General features: G+C 38.2%; 1 protein-coding gene across 2 annotated transcripts in view; it reads right to left on the bottom strand.

Annotated features, from left to right (window-relative positions):
• Nucleotides 1-1,071: 1,071 nt before the first annotated feature.
• The window catches only part of siah2l (seven in absentia homolog 2-like), a 42,267-nt gene continuing 24,015 nt past the window's right edge, over nucleotides 1,072-19,323 (bottom strand). The window contains exons 1-2 of one of the 2 annotated variants that reach the window (XM_079847777.1): nucleotides 12,104-13,250; nucleotides 1,072-6,173 (exon numbers count right to left, since the gene is read on the bottom strand). In XM_079847777.1, the coding sequence (XP_079703903.1) occupies nucleotides 5,622-6,173; nucleotides 12,104-12,247 (696 nt within the window). In that variant the 5' untranslated portion in view covers nucleotides 12,248-13,250 and the 3' untranslated portion in view covers nucleotides 1,072-5,621. Of the gene's footprint in view, nucleotides 6,174-12,103; nucleotides 13,251-19,323 lie in introns of those variants that run through there. The other variant, XM_079847776.1, reaches the window with a different exon arrangement.

The following is a 19,323-nucleotide window of genomic DNA, read 5'->3' as shown; positions in this document are numbered from 1 at the left end:
TAGTGTGTGCCCTTTAAATGCAAATGAGCTGCTGCTGGACAGCACAGGGGGCGGAGCTTCATGAGCTCGCGCACAGTCTCTCAGGACAATTTCATCTCACGGAATGATGATAATATCAGAAACTCTCAGTAACGGTGTTCATTTCGAGTCGGACAATAATGCCTACAGAGTCAGAGTGCTGTATAGAGATGAAACAGGTATAGTTTAGTAGTTTAATTACGGTTATTATAACGTATTTGTCATCTGCTTGTAGGCTATGTATCCATTATTTATTAATAGCCTACAAGTCTGCTGTCTGAATGATGATCAAACATATACTGATGAGTTTAATAAAGTTTATTGTACATCACACAAAAGATGAAGCGTCAGTTTTACTTCAGAAAATCACCGTAAGAGCTGAGTAAACACAGTAAGTTATAAGAAGTGCGCAAGTAGCCAGTAGAGTTGAGGGAGCATTCCTCTGGGCGGAGGTTAGTCAAAAAACGGTTCTAGTGACATCATTAAAGAAGGAAGTAGAGGGATGTAGTCCAAACGGCCCGTTCAAAGTAGTCGACTTCTGTTAAATAAAATATCTCGCTTGGCATTGAACTTTGAGCTTTAGAATTTTACAGATATTATTTATGGTCTAACAGCAACATTACACACTAACTAAAGTTTGAAACATGGGATCACGAAGAACGGGACCTTTAAATACATCAAGTATATTTGTATAATTTAACATTTAATTATTGCAGATTTGCATAATTTTTTGAATTGGCATTTCACTGTTTTTATTTACAGGAACACTGAATCTGTTTTTGTGCGAGTGAGATGAGTAAATGCTCACATTTATTCTAGAACTGCGATAACCATCATGTTCATCACACACAACGTCTCTGCACCTCCCTTCCGACAGGACAGCTATCAGTCAGTACATGAGAAAATGGAGGTACTTATTTGAAAAGTAACTCAGATATTTTATTATAAATTTGAAAGTAATGTTTTACTTTACTAGTTACTTGAAAAAAGTAATCTGATTACATAACTCGAGTTACTTGTAATGCATTACCCCCAACACAATTGTTTGACAAATAAATAATCTTTATTTGAGTTTAAATGGTACAAAAACCAAAAATGTCTTGATGAACAGTGTCAACTGAATACTCTAAAATCAAGATGATGCAATCAAAGTACACCAATCATTATGGATTCAGTTGTAAAACTATTAAAAGACATTTAGTTAAGGGCGTGAAGTAAAAAAAAAAAAAAAGTATATCAGACCATGCAGGTTTGCACATTATCCATTTATACCTGTTCAACAGGAAACAGCATTTCATCACTAGTATTTCAAATGATCGCTATTGCCACATCAACATATTCAATAACCTAACAAGAGAGGATAAAACAGAACTACACAAATATACTCTGAAGAGATAAACACACCACATTTATTTGTAATGAACAGAGTTGTGAATGTAGGTTGTTGTGGTGAATTTATCTAGCTTGTCTTTGGACATTTTTTTTATGTCCAAAATAATTGATTTCGGTAGCTAAACGCCAGTAAGCACAGCTTTTTATACTGTAAATGAAGAAAATTGGCCTTATATGTAATATCCTTAGTTACTGCGAGCAGTTCAATTCAAGTCAAATATGAACAATCCATTAATTGGCCAATCAGGAGTATTGCAGATGTGACTCCATTAGTCTTGTTCTGTCACAGACACTAAAGATTCTGTCAATACTCAAGGTTAAAGGTCAAATGTTTGTTTGTACTGTCACTCTCATAAGAAGTCCCTCTTTTCATGCTCGCTCACTAGAGTACATCACAAACCCAGGTTTGATGAAGCTATCAAAAAATAAAGAAGAAAAAATGCTTACACCGATTATTAAAAAATAAAGAGCTGCCATACGTCATCAGGTCTTTGGATGTAGCGGTCTTTTGTTGTTGTAAGTGGCCTTATTATTGACATTTTTAGCCAGTCTCACAGTATTTCCCAAACTAAATTATGTGAATTATTCACCATAAGAATGTTCAAATCAATGTAACATAATATTTCAATGAACAGGTCAAGAGCAAAGCATTAGGTTTCTGCAGAAACACCATTCATTGTGGAAAATTACATTTGAACGCAAAATAAAATACACTGTAAAAAAGTTGCTGCCTTAAATTTTTAAGGACAATCAACTTGGATGTTTAATTCATTTCAACTTAAATTACATTAAATTGACTTTAAAAAATTTTTTTTGTTGTTGTTGAAAATTGCTTAACTTATTTTGGTGAGTTAAAGCGATGTAAAAACATGTCATAACTTATTGATCATATCATTTTTTTACAGTGTAGATTTTGGTGGCAAAGCGAGTCTAATATATTGCAGTAACTGTTATTGAAATAGTTGTTGTTTCTGCGACAGTAGTGCCTCCATCCAATCAACAACTGATTTATCGATAGAACGAAAGTCTCTGCCAAACAATTTATTTTCGATAACCCGTTTCACTCGGATGTACGTCACAATAATAATAAAAAAAAAGTCCAGTCGCTACTTCTGTTTCATCTCAACTTTAACCTTACATTTATCTATTCAATATTGTTTTTCCTAGATTAATGCATTTGAAATAACGAGGGTTAGGGTTTGTCAAATGTGATTGACCTGTAAACTCACACGTGCCTAGTATTTGTATCACTGGGTTGGCATAGGAAACGGGAAAAAGCTCATTTCATCGCCATACATGTTAAGTGTTCTAGTGCTTGATGGGAATTTGTTTATTCGCCAGTTCATTAGGATGTGGTGCTCAATATTGATCATGATGGCTTGATTGAGAGGCATGGCACACGGGTCGGGAAACCACCTGGTGGCTTCATTAAAATGTATTTATTCCGTTTTAGGTTCACTTGGGTGTAGGGGAGTCTGAAATACCATGGGAGTTAGACAGATGGCTGGTGGTCTAGTTTGACATGGTATGCTTTGCTACAACAAGCTACAATTGGTGGTTGGTCATATTAGAATTAAGACCGATGAATATATCTGTGTATTATTTGAAAATTCAAACAGATTAGGCTAAATGTGTAAAATAAGTTTTTCCCATTACTATTGTTTTTATAGTCACACCACCCAAGACTCAGGGCTCTGGGCTTCCTTCAGGGCTTGCCATCTACATGCAGGTACTCCATCCTGTTCAACACACATTTGCTATTTTTAAACATAACTTAAAATGATGGAAGTGCTAGTCACCCTCCATTTGGTTTAACAGCATCATTTTTAAAGGTCTTTAGAGGAATGATCCATGTCCTATAGATACCTTGACATATTTACTGATTTTGATCTGTCATCTACAAAACGTGTCAAAATAGGATTTCAGACTAAGAGAATTAAACGAATTTTCTACTTGGAATGAATGAGCTAGATTCCTCATTAGCATATTTAGTTGCCATGACAACTGCTTGTAGAGAGCACAACCATGGGAACGAGAGTCTGTCCGGAGACATTGACCGCACTTTCATCTCCACATATGGGTCTATAAATGTACAAATTCATCAACAAAACAGAATGCATTTGCTCTAGAACAGATTTATAAAACATTTAATTTACATTTTTAAATTATTACTTTCCAGAGAGAATGAAATAGGGTGTGAAGTTGTGCATCAAACTTGGGATCTCTTCACAGAACCAACCACATTCAGGGATATCAATGCTCTTCTCGCACAGACATCTCCAAAGTCTTCAGAGGTATTTGATAAGAGGCTGGGTTCCATACTTGAACAGTGTAAGTGAAATGGTTACTGTGAACACGCCATGTCCTTCCCACACATAATGCCACTTTGTAAATTCTGTAAAAGTCTCTTTCAAGACACTGGAGGTTTGGAGCATAGTGACCTGAACCTGACACACTTTGAGTCCTAGAAGAAGGCAGACTCGAAAAAAGACTAAGTTTGTATACAAGTAAGGCATTGTGGGTTCATTCTCAAGGGTAGAGTGAGGAATTGCTCAAATCATACAGACAAAACTTCAGTCTAGACTAAACAATCATTTTAAAGAGACTTAACAATAACAACAAATATCAACAAAACTAAAATTGTTTATATATTTACAAAAGCTTTCCTTAATCTTATAGATTACCTTGAATATATAGAAAGAAAAAGTACAAAGACAACAAAACCAGTCAAATTCAGACACTTAATCAATGGGAAAATAACAGATGGGGGTTTGTGCGCAGGCTAAATCTTTTACATACGGTCATCGGTGACAAGACAATTTACGCAAAGGTGGAACACCTATATTAAATGAATAGTTCTCTCAAAAATATGTATGATTTCCTCTACCCTATGGGACACATAAGCAGTCATCTAGCTAAATGTGCAAGCTGCTCTTTTTCATACAAGGAAAGTGAAAGGCATGGTTTTCAGTGTTAAACATCTTAAGTTTTAGGCATTCCTCACCTAATGCGATCATATGGCTTGAGAAGACTTGCAATATAGTGCACAAGTTGTATGGACTACATGTATGGTGTATCTTTTGTCCTTTGGTCCCCATCCACGTACATTGCATTGAAAGAGAACAGCTGAGATATTCTGCTAAACTTCTGCTTTGGTGTCCCACAAAAAGTGTTAAAACACAACATGAGGGTGAGTAAATGTTGACAGATGTATCATTGGTAGGTCAACTATCCATTTAAAAATCAAGCATCATGTACAAATATATCTAAGAATATTATTATGTGGCATTAGATCATGGGTAACAGAACATCTGAAAAGGTTGGCTGTAGTTCTGTCATTTCATGTAGCTGATGATCTTGAATCTGTGTTGATTACAAACCAGTTCTCTCCTCTGGATAAGTTAACAGAAGACCACAAATTAACAAACTTATCCTCATCTACATCTTGCAACATTGAAGACAGATATAGTAAACAAAAAACAAAACAAAAAAAAGAGGTAAGAAAAAAAAAAAAAAGAGAGGTTAGATTCTTGCCTTACAAACATGGTGGCTCTGTAGTTATTTTTGCAAGTGAATTTTATTTCCACCATGCACACTGCATCTCCACCATGGGTATTGTTTTATCAAGCCATTATACAACTATGAAATTCAGAGGATTACCATTTACATTGTCATGGTTCCACTCGATATACCGAGAGGAAAACCAAAGTAGTCAGTGCAGTTTTTGTACACATGGGTTTTCTGAGGCAAATGTTACACATTCATGCCTAGAATCTTCCCAATGTAGCATTTGATTCTGTGAAGCTAGATTCACTTGTCAAGTTCCTGTGGATTTTGGGCCGGACATCCCAGACAATTAATGTGGTCATCCACACCTGAACTTTACCGGAAGGTTCCGAATCAGAAGGTTCCGAAGATTGAGGTGTTTGAATCCTTGGGGTGTACAAGGGAAAAATCTCAATTGCACTTCAACTGGCTGCCAAACACCTGCACACTCCCCTCTTTATCTCGAGAAGAACTCCTGCCATCCATCTACCATACTAACCTACAAGTGAATCTGGAAAGTCTGCGTTGTTTTTGCAGGTGACTCTTGAACAGAAATATACACAAATGTATACGTCTCCCAACCGTTGCCTTCAGAATCCGCAGTCTGTTAGGGAGCAGAGGTTGTCAATTGTTTGGATCAATGGAAAAAGCCTAACGCTGCCACCTCAGCACATGGAGATGGTCACGTTAATACCCAGATTGCCGTTGTCTGCAAACAGGTGAGCAATAGAGGTATCAAATACAAGACAGTCACTGTTCATGATGGCTGCCGCTACACCGTCGTGGATTGAGCGTGGCGTGGCCTCCCACGTGAGCCGCCTACGGTTGCCGTTCAACTCGAGGCGGTAGGCGAAGTTCTCCGCTTGCTTTCGCGTGCCAATGAGCAGAACGATTGCAAAGAACTGCTGGTGTCCCTCGTATTTCTCCTGCTTCTCTAGAACCAGCATGAAGTGGTGGCCGAAACACGACTGCATCATGACCCAGTCCACAGCCCCGGGTAGGTTGATATCCGTGGCCAGAAAGACAATGTCCTCGCCCTGTAAGGTGGTGATGGATTTGTGGGCATGCATGAGATGTGGCATGACGGCCTCCAGGGAGCCCTGCCATTTACAGGAGGCCCCCGGGCATGGGCAGGTGTACGGGCGAAACTCACACACTTCTTCATGTTCTGGCTTCTCGCTGTGGTGAAGGGACAGCAGGCATCCAGCCGAGGCATACTGTTGGGAAAAAAAGAAGAAGAAAAGAGACATTAATAAAAAGGCTTCTGGTTCAAAACTGAAAGTGAAGAATGTTTGGATTAAGAGTCCTTGGGTAAGTAATGGGAAAACACTGACAGAATAGCAGGAACGGCGAGTGGGAGGCTGAGAAATGGTGAGAGAACAAGAAAAAATTGAGAAAAAGTAGGATAAGGGGATTTCAGGAGGGCAGGTGAAGGACACAGGAGATTATATATATAGGTAGGGCAAAGAAGGAACTAGGCCACGTGTCGAGATATGGCAGTATCATTTGAAACGCATCCATAAATTACATAGAGTGATCCGTCTGTTCATGTGTGTACTTGCCATAAAAGCGACGTTGCTACTAATCATGTGTCAAGCTGTGACAACCCTCTCATTCTTTTAATGCACGTGTCCATGCAGTTTGGGGAAATGAGCAGGATGGATTGTGTTGCTTGAAGATGAATAGCACAGTAAGGCTCTCTCTTTGATTATCTCAGGAAGGGAATATCAATGAAGGTCAAATATGAATGTTCCCCCCAATCTGCTCACTTTACTAGAAATGTGCACACCGCATGACTTTCATTGCACACTCTAAAACCAACATTTATCTCCCTGAATGGCCTACTGGATTGGACTTGCATCAACAAAAGGTGAAATCCCAAGATAACCTGATAAATGCCCCTTTCAGGGAATTTAATCAGCTTAGCAGAGCTGCAGTAAAGACAAGGTATTCAACTCAAATTATGGGTGAAGGTTTAGATGAGACCATAGACAAAGCAACAAAGAAAGAAAATCCTAGCATGAATGGGCAGGAAAAAGGAGCAACATACTGGCTTTCTGACAAAAAGCAAGCTCAATTATGTCTAGACAGTGAAGAACTAAGACCAAGTCAAAATGTTCAAGCACACAAACTAAAATAAATAATTAGTTTCCCACTCAAAACCATTTTTAAAACATTATTGGATTCTTTCTTCTGAAAATCCATGTCAACTTTATAAATTACTTTTAAATCCTTGCACCACAGTACAATCGGTTTCTATCAAGTTAGTGCAAGGCTGGAGGTGTGGGCGTTCAGCCCACTCAACGCCCCCCAAGGGTGTGCTTCAATATCTGCCAAATTAATTATTAATCTGAGTGGTAAGTCACTGGCTGCCTAGCAAAAATCAATGAGTGACAGCCGTTATCCAGTGGTCCAGAAGACCCCAGAGGCTGTAACTGCCTTAAAACACTGACATTTATTGTCAAAAGCCGTTAAGCAGCAGCTAGGAGAAAGAATCATTATATCTTCTTCACGTTACACTGGGTTTTCCAAACTGTCTTTCATTAGGACATGGCCTGTGTCCAAATACCCTCAAATTCATTTAGCTAATCCTTCCTCATTACCCAGCCTTTCTTTTACGAATCAAACAATCTGACTTCTAGGAGTGTTGAAGGTTTATGTGTCACATCTCTTCCCTCCAAATCAGACAGTTATCCTCTTATCCACCTTTTTAATGAGAGAATGACAGGATTTTGAGCGGTAATCCTAGGGCCGTACGGTGGAGATAAAGCCTTTTTCTGGAGCTAGTTGGAGCTGAGGGTACTGGCGTATCTGGCAGGAAGGGAACCGTATCAAGTGTTTGTTTAGGGTACGCTGTTGTGTGTGTGCGATTTTATGAGCATGTGTGTATTCAGAACCCTCAGTCATCACTATCCACATTATTCCTATGCCCCATGACGCTTTGCGCGAATTATAGGTGTAACTTTCGTTAAGCTGTAAACAATCAGTGAAAAGGCTCGCTCTATGAATGCAATACGTTAAAAAAATGTCATAATGAAATTAAATTAATCTACTCACCCTTCAACCATCGAACATTAAAAAGGAAATTTAAAAGTGTAAAAGCATCAACAAGGTATTTCAACAGACCAAACAACCCCAAAAGCGCGAGTCTTTCCACAGCAATAATGGATGGGTTAACTATCACTGTAGTAATATGTACAGGGATGCACATAAGTGGTGCGCAGGTGCGCATGCGCTACCCAATTAAACAATGCGTACCAGATGAATTGCCGCAACCCTCATTTGCGTACCTAAGATTTGGGGATAGATAGGTGCGCAATCTGTGGTGTTGGATAGGCCTCAGAACTAGAGATGCACGGATGGGCTATTTCATCCGCAACCGCATGGCAAAACTCATCATCCGTCCGCACCAACGTTTTTGACCAATTTTCAAAACCGCACCCGCCCGCCATCCGCTGATTGGGCAATGCAAGGCGTTGCTGATGACAGCCGCGAGACTAGAAAACTCTCTTACCTCAGAATATCAGCAGTGAACTCCGTCTCCGATCGGCGCACATGGACAAAAATAAATAAATAATTTAAATAAATAAATAGCCTAAATTAAACGAACTTCAGCAAACCTGACCGTACAATATTTTCATTGTAGCCTAATAGAAAACGCATTTTGGCACATCATTTAGGATTTTTCGTTGGTGCGCCATCAGCTAGCCTATGCCTACAAAAGACAGATGAAATTTAATATTAATAATTGATCCATGTCGGTATACACAGCCTAATATTTTACACTTAGGCTATAATTAAAAAATAGCCTAAACAATCAAGATAGCCTATTTACTTTTTTTTTTTATTAAAACCAGGAAATTGGTTAATGAAACATGGATTAAAATTAAGATACAATTAATACAAAACGAAATTCGCTTTAAAGAAAGGCTTTGTGCTTTCTGTTTGAGGTCTCTGTGAAAGTTTGAAAGTCTTTTAGTGCCGCTGCGCTTTCAGAGTGGTCGCGTCCGTAATGGAGAACTGTCACTCACGTAAGATTGTTTTTTCCTCATAAATGACAAAATACTTAAAAAAAAAATAAAAAAAAGACAAACCATCAATTAAAAAAAAATATATATATATATATAAAAAAAGGATGGATTTATAGCGTTTTGGGGGAAAAAAATGGATGGATGACCTTCTATTGCCTTTGTTTTTATTTTCTCCTTTTTTGAGTTTGTCACGTAAAGTTACCTCCTTCGCCGGCGTTGCCATCTCTGATAATAACAAGCAGTCTGCATAGACTCGACTAGGCCATATTAGCCTACTGCCTGATAAAAATTTGACTATTTTAAAGTGTGCTCGATTTATTTATTTTTTTTTTAAATTTGGATGTAGGTATAGTCAGATAACAATATTTAACAATATATTATGCATCCCTCTAATTTGTTCCTCCCGTGAGGTGGGTTAAGGAAAAAAATGTGAGGACCAAGCAACAACCCCAGGTTCTCCCCTGAGAACAAGACCAAAAATGTTATGTGCACCCCTGAATATGTATCTGTATTATGTAACTTATGTTGCCTTAATCAAAAATGTTCATTAACTTCAGCATTACTGATACTATTTCAAAGTGATTTCCGTCATTTTGACAGATTATAAATTGCATTTACTAATGAAAACAAACCTGGATGTAAGGATTTGAGGAGTATAACAAGAGATTCTTTGTGCATTCCAGTGAGTTATTATACCGTAAATTAAATTCGGGAGAACAGACCACAAATGTGCAGTATATGTTGTCCTTTTTCATACTTATACAGCGGATTGCAAAGGGAAAAAAGAAAATAATCACGAGGAAAAGAGAGCAGCGACTGAAAAGAGCTCTTGCCATAGATATTCTTGTTATAACATGTCACGTTAAAATACCATGTATAACGTTATTCTCATGATGTCTGAAAATAAATCATGAAGGAAAATTGACAGCTCATCCAGTCAAACTGACGGATCAGCTTTATTTGTAGGGCAACCTTATGATTTGAAATGATTCGTTTCAGCCTTTTTGAATGGAAGTTCCCCAAACCAGAAGTGCCACCCATAATTCAAAACTCAGTAAGGTTGTCAGGAATAAGGTGGATACCTGAATTCAGCTGTGAACTTCTCAAAACAACCCAGTATATCACTAACCTAGCATTGATTAGCCCTTAGAGCAAACAAATTAACATTTCAACAATGCATTTGAACATCTAAACACCAATATGCCCACAATTCCAAAAATCAATTCCGAAAAAAAGAGCGGAGGACCAACATATTTGCCACTGGTTTCCTACTCTCATTCACTTTAATTAAAACTTTGAATCTATCACCAGCATGCATTGCTCTAGAGACCTGATAAAATAACAAATGAAGTGCTCTCTTTCTGGTACACCCTTGACGCTGTGCCAATTTAGCCCTGTGGAGACGCACAGACCCTGGGCTAGGAGCTTAGCTACTGAATTATTTACACAATTCCACATTTAAGTTGCAAATTATATCTTGCCACTTTATCTAAAAGGGGGGGGGGGAGGGGGGGGGATTGTTAATGCGGCATTTTGATATATGACAAGGAATTTTGACAATCTATTAACTAGTTTTGTAGTGTGTTGACATGAAAATGTATTTTAAAAATCAAATTAACGGCAAATCAGAACACAAAATGGGCATGTAAAAGTCACACTTCATTTGTTTTTTGTTGTGTTTTAATTTTACCCTAGGATAAAATGTTCAGTTTTCAAAACAATTTTAAGCACAAGTGCTGTTAAGTTCAAGGGTACCGTTCCTTGTACCAAATGACTGATGCCTTTGCCTACAATCTTGACAGTTGGGAAGCACTGGGTAGCCTCATTTCAAGAAACTATTGATGTCTCCCATTCACCAAATGAATGAGAGGCAGGCTTATCTCGCCTCCATTAACAAGCAGGAGGACCTTGAGTTGCCATCACCGAAGTGTCAGTTGAAAGCGAAGGTGTCTCCGCATTCAGATCCCAAGAGACTGAACCCAGGACAGACAAGATGGCATCATTACCGTCTCTTTTCCCTTCTCTCTCAAGGACAGGGTGAACGTATATGACATGGCAAGAGAAAGCGCTCTTTGACCAAGAAAGGCCACCATCATCTTGGTCCCCTCTTATAAGGCACCATGTCATTGTCTCTGCACATGACCTCATCACTGCTGGGAAGCAGCAAGACCCAGTTCATAATTACAATCATCTCTGTGGGGGCCTTCAAATAACCCAATCGAAAGGCACAGAGAAATCAGATTTCTCCTGATCAGTGGCAAGCCGTCGCACCCACTTCAACCACTGCAATGGAAGCCTGGACACTCGGAATCAATAGCAATTTAGTTAAAAGTTTCAAAGCTGAAATCGGCCCAGTGAAAGCCAGAGTAATTAGGTTAAAGGGGGGAGGGGAGTTCTTGCTTGCAGCCTTCTCGCTCGGTTCTTCAATTACATTTAATGTTTTTACGGAGCAATTAGTGTAATGTGTCTGTATGAACATAGTATAATTGGCATTGAGCTGGAAAGACATGGAAACTGAGCCTTCTGTAATGTAGGATGACATGTAGCCTAAGTGCGAGACTAAAACAAAAAAATCTACAATTTCTAGAATCAAATCGTAATGTTTTGAGGATTTTTGTCAAATCAAAGTTTAATTTAATAATTTCATAACATTTCGTTAAAAAAAACATTGTGATGGTTTTAAGTCTTTTAGCGTTTTTTTTTGTATCTTTGAGGCTATTTTTTTGTAACCGTCATAAAATTATGAATTTAATTTCATGTTTTATGACTTTTTTCTTAAAACTTATCCTAGAAAAAGTATTCTATTAACATCATACTATTATGAAAGTATTTTTAAAGCAATATTTTAAAACTTTATTCCCATAGGCGGCGCAACTTCATTCCCAATTCCTGTAACATTCATATTTTCCTAAAATTGTCCTTTGGTTTACTCTACAAGTAAATGCATGGGCTTAATGCCAGCTGACATATGAAAACAAGTAAAATAAGTGAAGGGGAAAAACCTATAAAATATTCCTGCAGCAAACAGCAAGTGAACAAGTACCATAATACATAATATCTAACAACAACAACAAAAAAAATTATATATATTGAACTATGATCTTCACAATACTCACCTTGCTCCCTGGAAGTGGCTTGGTATGACAAACTGGTCGATTTGTGCCCGTGACACAAACACCTCGTTGTCGTGGCCAACCGAGCAGGCACCGCAACTGGGACAAATCCCTCAGGAGAGGGAAACAGGAGGCCGGGCACAACATCACCTCAATACAATAATACTCCAGTCAAAATCTTTGGAGATCGTTTGCAGTGTCGTTCAAAATTAGGCTAGCCTAATTCTATCTTCAGTATTCACAAATCAACCTGAAGAAATGCTGCTCAACATAAACAAGAAAACTGTTTGGGGTCTTTCCATTCACAGGTGGATAAAATCTAAATCTTAAGAATCTTACAATTAATGCAAAAAAAATGATTTTGAAATTGTGTGGAATGAACCTACTGACCCTACTAAGAGTCAGAGGCAAACTGAACACGCTGTACTCTCTCACTCAAGCGAAAACAACGTTCCCATGAGTGCATCTGTACAAGTCCAAGTGTGTATGGCAGCACAGTGTAATTATATTCAATGTCTCTCCGTTTACCTCAGATTCTGTTTGTGTGTCCTGAAGGACACTGCCAAAACAAGTCTTACGGACCGGTTAGAGCGACGCAGTCCCCTCGTCTGCTGGCTAACACATGCACATAACAGCAGTAAAGCCAAACAAACAATCTATTGATTCAAAACATACACCATGGACTGCATTGTCCCCTCACAGGACCAGAAAGAGACCTGCGCTGTGATTCAGTAGCCGTACAGAAACTGTCAGTGTCAAAACACCTCAATCCCAATTTAAATTCTGCTCTCATTCCATGCAGACGCAAAAAAACAACACCACGCTTTTCTCCCAGTTCCCAATTCTGGATTTTCAGGTCAAATCAGTTCTTTGGAAAAGCTCTCAGGATAAGCCACAAACACATCTACGAACCGCAGCATCCTGTTCAAATTGATCAGCCTCAATTAAAGGCTTTTAAACGCAGTCAGCTGAGATGTTGTACCCGCAGGAAAGCATCATCCTCTTCTCATATTGTGCAAGATCCTACAAATATAGCTGGCTAAATGACTGCGATCTCTGCAAAACAATCTTTCCTCCTTTCTTTCTTTCTTTCTTTCTTTCTTTCTTTCTTTCTTCTCTGCTCTGTTGTTGCTGCGCTCCGGAGGGTGACAACTCAGCAGAGCTGCGGACGCGGAAAAACATTGTGGACTGCAGCACTGGCAGCACGCTTGCACACGACGGGAGGGGGTGGGGGAGGAGGAGGTGGTGGTGTGTGTGTGTGTGTGTGTGTGTGTGTGTGTGTGGAGGGGGGGGGGGGGGGGTTCTCACCTCCCCATTCCTCCGCTCGTGTTTTTTTCCCCTCTCTCATGCCTGTAGCACAGCCATTTGGGGACTTCAAGCAGAACGTAATCTACAGGTCTTTCATGTTAGATTTGGGCTCGTTTCTTCCCTTGCGGCACTTTGAAGGGCAGATATAAAAACATGCGTATACACGAGTGAGTGAGCCATAGGGGAAAAATATATTTATACATGATTTGTGAATATCAAAATAAAGATAGCCTATCTATATTTTTGTTTTATGTTATGAAAGAAGTCTTTAATGCACGGCACGCCAAGGCTAAATTTATTTGATCAAAAATACAGTAAAAAAAAAATATTACAAAATAAAACAACTTCATTTTAATATATATTAAACTAATTTATTCCCGAGATGGCAAAGCTGAATTTTCAGCATCATTACTCCAATCTTCAGTCTCACATGATCCTTCAATGGATAACAAAACTCATGGTTCGGATCATATTACGGTTTTTAGTCACAGATCGGATCATTTTTCAGATCTGCAAGAAAAAATAAAATGGAGGGGTGAGGAGGACAGGGTCAGGAAAAAAGTAAGAAAAAATACACTAATTATAAGCATAGATAAATACAATATAGACAAATAAAGTAAGGTCCAACAGTAGTACTCAGGTACAGAAATGTAATTAGGCCTAAATCTAAAACAACACTATAGTGTTCACTGTATAAATCAAATATGGATTCATATTTGCTGTGTTTTGTTATTTGATTAACATTAATGACATAGACAGCAGCAGGCATTTGTAGGCTGCTGTCACTTTAAGACCTAATCCACGGATCCAATGCAATGATACACATCCGATTTCTTTCTCAACCGTTTACCCCATTGACTTCCATAGTATTTTTTTTTCCTACTATGAAAGTCAATGGGGTCCATCAACTGTTTGGTTACCGACATTATTCAAAATATCTTTTGTGTTCAACAGAAGAAAGAAATTCATACAGGTTTGAAACAACTTGAGGGTGAGTAAATTACGACAGAATTTTCATTTTTAAGTGAAATATTCCTTTTAGACATAACCAACTGGGTTTATAATACTTGCCTAGACGAGTATTTTGACATAATTCTGTGTGTATGTGTCCATTCAAGTGCAAGGAGATACGAAAGAGAAATAAATTCAGTGTTCACGGCTATACGTACAGATAACAGCGCATGAGAACTGAATTGAGTTCTCTTTCGCCTCTTCTTGCGCGGGAATGGTTTAAAATTGCTTGAATGTGTAAAACCTGCCGTGATGCATTTTTTTCACAATTCTTTGACGGAAAGTTTAAAAGTAGAGCATTTATTTGATGTAGAAATCTTTTATAACAAATTTATTTAAAAAATATTCAATGAATCTGTCAATAGATATGAATCTATCTATAATTCAAATTATAAATGGTATTTTTATAAATTTTCCAGTGAGTACAAGATTTACATTTAATAATTAAAATTTAAAAATAATTAATTTCTGTTATAATCCTGTAATCATAATAAAAATCCTGTTATATTTATGAAAAAAAAAAAAGATCTTATTGTCAAGGATTCATTCATGTAAACACATTTTTTTAATCACTCTGGTAATGTACACGCCGGACATATGTACATAAAAAATCCACAACCGACAGATAGATCCAGGTCTCATCCTACATTTTTTTTTCTTTTTCGATAAACCGTTAATATCATATTAATTGTTCATATCAAATTTTTTTTAATGAAATATACTGCAAATAAATTGCCTATCCCTAATCCTGTATATTCCACGTGTGTGTGTGTGTGTGTGTGTGTGTGTGTGTGTGTGTTTGCCTATAATAAAATCACACCATGCATTGGATTTTCTTTACTTAAGCACAGCTGGCTTGCTGACTATGACTTATTCTCACAGCTCCAGCATTTCATTTTTTTTTTTCCCCCATTGTCCATTTTCCTTTTCATCATTCTCTTTCCTTCACGGCCCTCCTTAGGGTTGAGATGCATCAGATGAACCTGGATGTATTCACACCTCTGTGTGCCTGGAAGTCTGTGGATCTAGCAGTCACTGCCAAAGGTTTTATTTACATTCATGCACAAGGAGAGAGACAATCTGTCTCACTGCATTCTACTCATCTTTAGCCTCTTTCACTTTCTGGGTGAGTGCCTTCACACATACACCCACACATTCACACTAGGCTCATACCTCTTGGTTTCCCTGCTTTGGAAAAGGTATTTTTAGACTGATGATGACTGGCAGGACAATCAGGAGGATACAATTATTGGGCTACACGGGAAGGAGGCTGACACTCGCATTCTTATTTCATTTCAATGGCATGCATGAGCATTCTAGGGTGGGTGGTAAGAACATCCCAGTTTGAGTCATTTTTATTTCACAGTCAAAGTATATATCATGATACAGTTTTCCAGGAAATTTAAAGGTGCTCTAAACGATGTCACACGTTTTTTAGGGCGAAACATTTTTTGTCACATACAGCAAACATCTCCTAATTATATGCTAGCTGCCTGTCCCCTGAACACACTGTAAAAAAAATGCGGTCTCTGTAGACAGACCAGGCTCCACAAACGGCAACAAAAACAAACTGACCCAGCCTGGACCACGAAACATAAACAGTGTTCCAGCCAAAAACCGACAAGAATGATTTGGGGGTGGGGGGTTAGTGCGCGTGCACATGAAGGGGGGTGTGGAGAGAGGAGGAGAGTGAGGCATGAAGAGGGAAGTTAGCTAGAGGAGAGATGTCCTTGACAACAACTAACGTTAGAATTATACTCACTTGAATTTTGATATGGCTGACACACGACCAAAAAAGACGACGTTCCGATGAACAAATAGCAAAGAAGAGGGAAAAGGAGAAGGAACGCGCAAAGTCCCGAATTTACATCGGAAAAGCCTGTTTCAGGAAGCACGGAAGGGAGGGGGAGGGGGAGGGGACGGGATGAGGAGGAGGGAGGGTCGAGCTAGCCTCCGCTTTGTTTGACAATACTTCGAACGTTAACAAGAAGTGACGTCACCCAACATCGCTTAGAGCACCTTTAAACTAAAAATGTGTTGAATTTAAATTCTGTCTGATGTGATAAGCCAATTATTCAAGTTATAACTGTTAAATGGCCAATATTTAAATTGTATACCATTTTGTCTCAATAAATTAAAACAAAACACCAAAAAACTAAAATCATTTTAAATGCTACAAGTTAGGGGTGTAACAATATCCTCATGATACGATATTATTGTGATACTCCAAGACATATGGTAAAAGGTTAACAAAAATGTAGTTAACTAAAATGCTAACTTTGATATTACATTGTGGGTGTAAATGAATAGGCTTGGACTTGGTGCTGGAAACCCAACGCACAGGACAATAGTGACACCAGAATATGAAAAATATTCATGATTCTGAAGCTGAAAACACAGGATTGTTTTAGACGAATATGCTTGCACTCTGTCACTGACTAGATATATTCAAAATAATGTAGACCACTTTTTACTGGTAACATTAGACATTTGGCATTATCAGGACCAGCAAATATTCCCCCATTACATTATTATACATTATATTCAACATTATAGTAGCTGAATGTAATACTGACACTAAAAACTCTGTAAACTGGATTTTTTTTTTCTAACACACGTGAACTATAATGTCACTATCCATGATACATATTGTTGCATATTTGTATTGCGATATATTGTTACACTCCTACTACAAGTCAATTCAGGCATCACAACATTATAAATGTACAGTATGTAAAATTAATATTAATTTTGAGATTTGCTAGAGTGTTTTAAACTATTAACTGCATGCACTGCATAACACAAAGGTAAAAAAATTGGGAAATGAGTTTTCACAATTCAACACCCTGGAAGATAACCAATAAGGTACAATTATATTGTGTTTATCATTTTGAGAAATAGAATAAAATGTTTCCTTGGTGGTGTCAGACTTTTTAAATCATGCTGAGGAGTGAGGATATAACGTAGCAGACAGCAGGATCGGGTTTTTGTTGACATTTAATGTTGACGCATGTTATACACTGTCACACCATACAGTCGTAATAAGCATATGGGCACGCACTCATACACACACACACACACACACACACACACACACACACACACACACAGGAGGATGAGTTGGACAAGGTGTACTTCTCCAGCTAAAAAACCTAGTGTTGTTCCATTTGGACCCCATGATGAGAGATAAAGGATACAGAAAGCACTAAACTTGCCTTGGATTCTCAAAACCAGGCAATTCAATTAAGCGATGCTGCTCATGGATTTATGGGGCATGACAGATTGACCCGTGATAGCAGTTTAAATGTAATGTTCGCTGAGCTGGGACAGAGACAGATCGTATTGATACTGGTTCAGTACAATAACATAAGGCTTTTTATTTCGCAGGAGCCAGTAATGTGTTTTCACAGTAAGGCAATGTCATGTGTAATTCCAGGAACTGTTCAGGTAATCTATTCAAAGTAGCTTGAATAAACAGCTCTCTCTTAAAGTCCCCCTGTATTCAATAATTCTATCCCTTGAAACTCATCTTTGATCACCAAAATGACATAAAAAAAAAAAAAAATTATTCTTGCCATAAAATAGCTTGAATATAACTCTACATTCTTGCCTCATTTAGTATACGTGGTTCTATGAATATGCAAATGAGCCCCGCCTCCACTCACTCACAGCAGCTCAGAGATCCACTTGTTGACGATCACACGCTGACCTGATTGGTTACAAGGTAGTTTGTGACGTCAGAAACACCAGCGATTTCAAACCGCGATTTTGAGACTGTCTTTGGTTCACTGCAGTTTTAAAAAATACACAGCAATGGTATTGACTTATGAATTTGCACATGGTTTGTCTTAAAGCATATTAAAAACACCACATAGACATATAAACAACATTAAAAGCTCATTGCTCATTTCAACACATTGGGACTTTAAACACCTTCTGAACCACACTAGTGAAATTTAAGTGTTAAACAGCATATTTGTGAGTGTCGTGCTTTCTACAAGAAAATATGCATTTATTATCAAGTTAAGTGACATTTCAGACACATCATGGTCTGACTGGCACTTTATTTTTTCTTCTGCCAATAAAAAAAAAATTGTTTGGTAAGAATGCTGCAGACCATAGACACCAAACCACAAAAAAAAAAAAAAAATTAAACAAAAACAAAGTACAACATGAAGCATAAAACAAAACTTCAATATATTGTGATTAATGCTCTGTAATTTAAATCTTAACTGATAAACATTAAGAGTGTGAATGTACACGTATTCGGTACGGGTCTTTCAGTTCGTTTTAAACACTGCACATCCAAAACTTCTCTCTGTGAGGACCAAACCCCGAGTTTCCACCCCTAGGACGGGACAATATTATTTATATCGATATACTATGATGTTGTGAACGCATCTGAAAAAAAAGTGCACGATCTAAAAGTGCACGATATAAGGGTGTGTGTTCACACTTGGTTTGGTGTGATTGCTCTGTTAGTGTGGTTCATTTGAATAAGTGTGAACGCTGCCATCCGAACCCTGGTGTGCACCAAACAAACAAACTCTGGTGTGTGGTTCGACTGAAATATGGACGCAACACAGACCAAAGTCATCTAAACGAACCAAAAACACCCAAAACATTTTTTTATTTTTTCTCATCATAGTCGTGATGTTGCCCATCACAGTTTGGTACAGGCATCAGAAACGCCGTCTTCTTGCAACAGATCTGTGTGTGTGTGTGTGTGTGTGTGTGTGTGTGTGTGTGTGTGTGTGTGTGTGTGTGTGTGTGTGTGTGTGTGTGTGTGTGTGTGTGTGTGTGTGTGTGTGTGACAAAGGGATTCCTGCCGCTGTTTGACTCCTTTACACATTTTATAAACTCTTCACGAGTTCTCAGCTGTTCAAAATGCCACCATATGTGCG

The sequence above is a fragment of the Squalius cephalus genome, assembly GCF_949319135.1.
Source record: "Squalius cephalus genome assembly, chromosome: 17".
Taxonomy (NCBI): Eukaryota; Metazoa; Chordata; class Actinopteri; order Cypriniformes; family Leuciscidae; genus Squalius; species Squalius cephalus.
The sequence above is the reverse complement of the archived record's forward strand: the minus strand, read 5'-3'. Positions and strand labels throughout refer to the sequence as shown.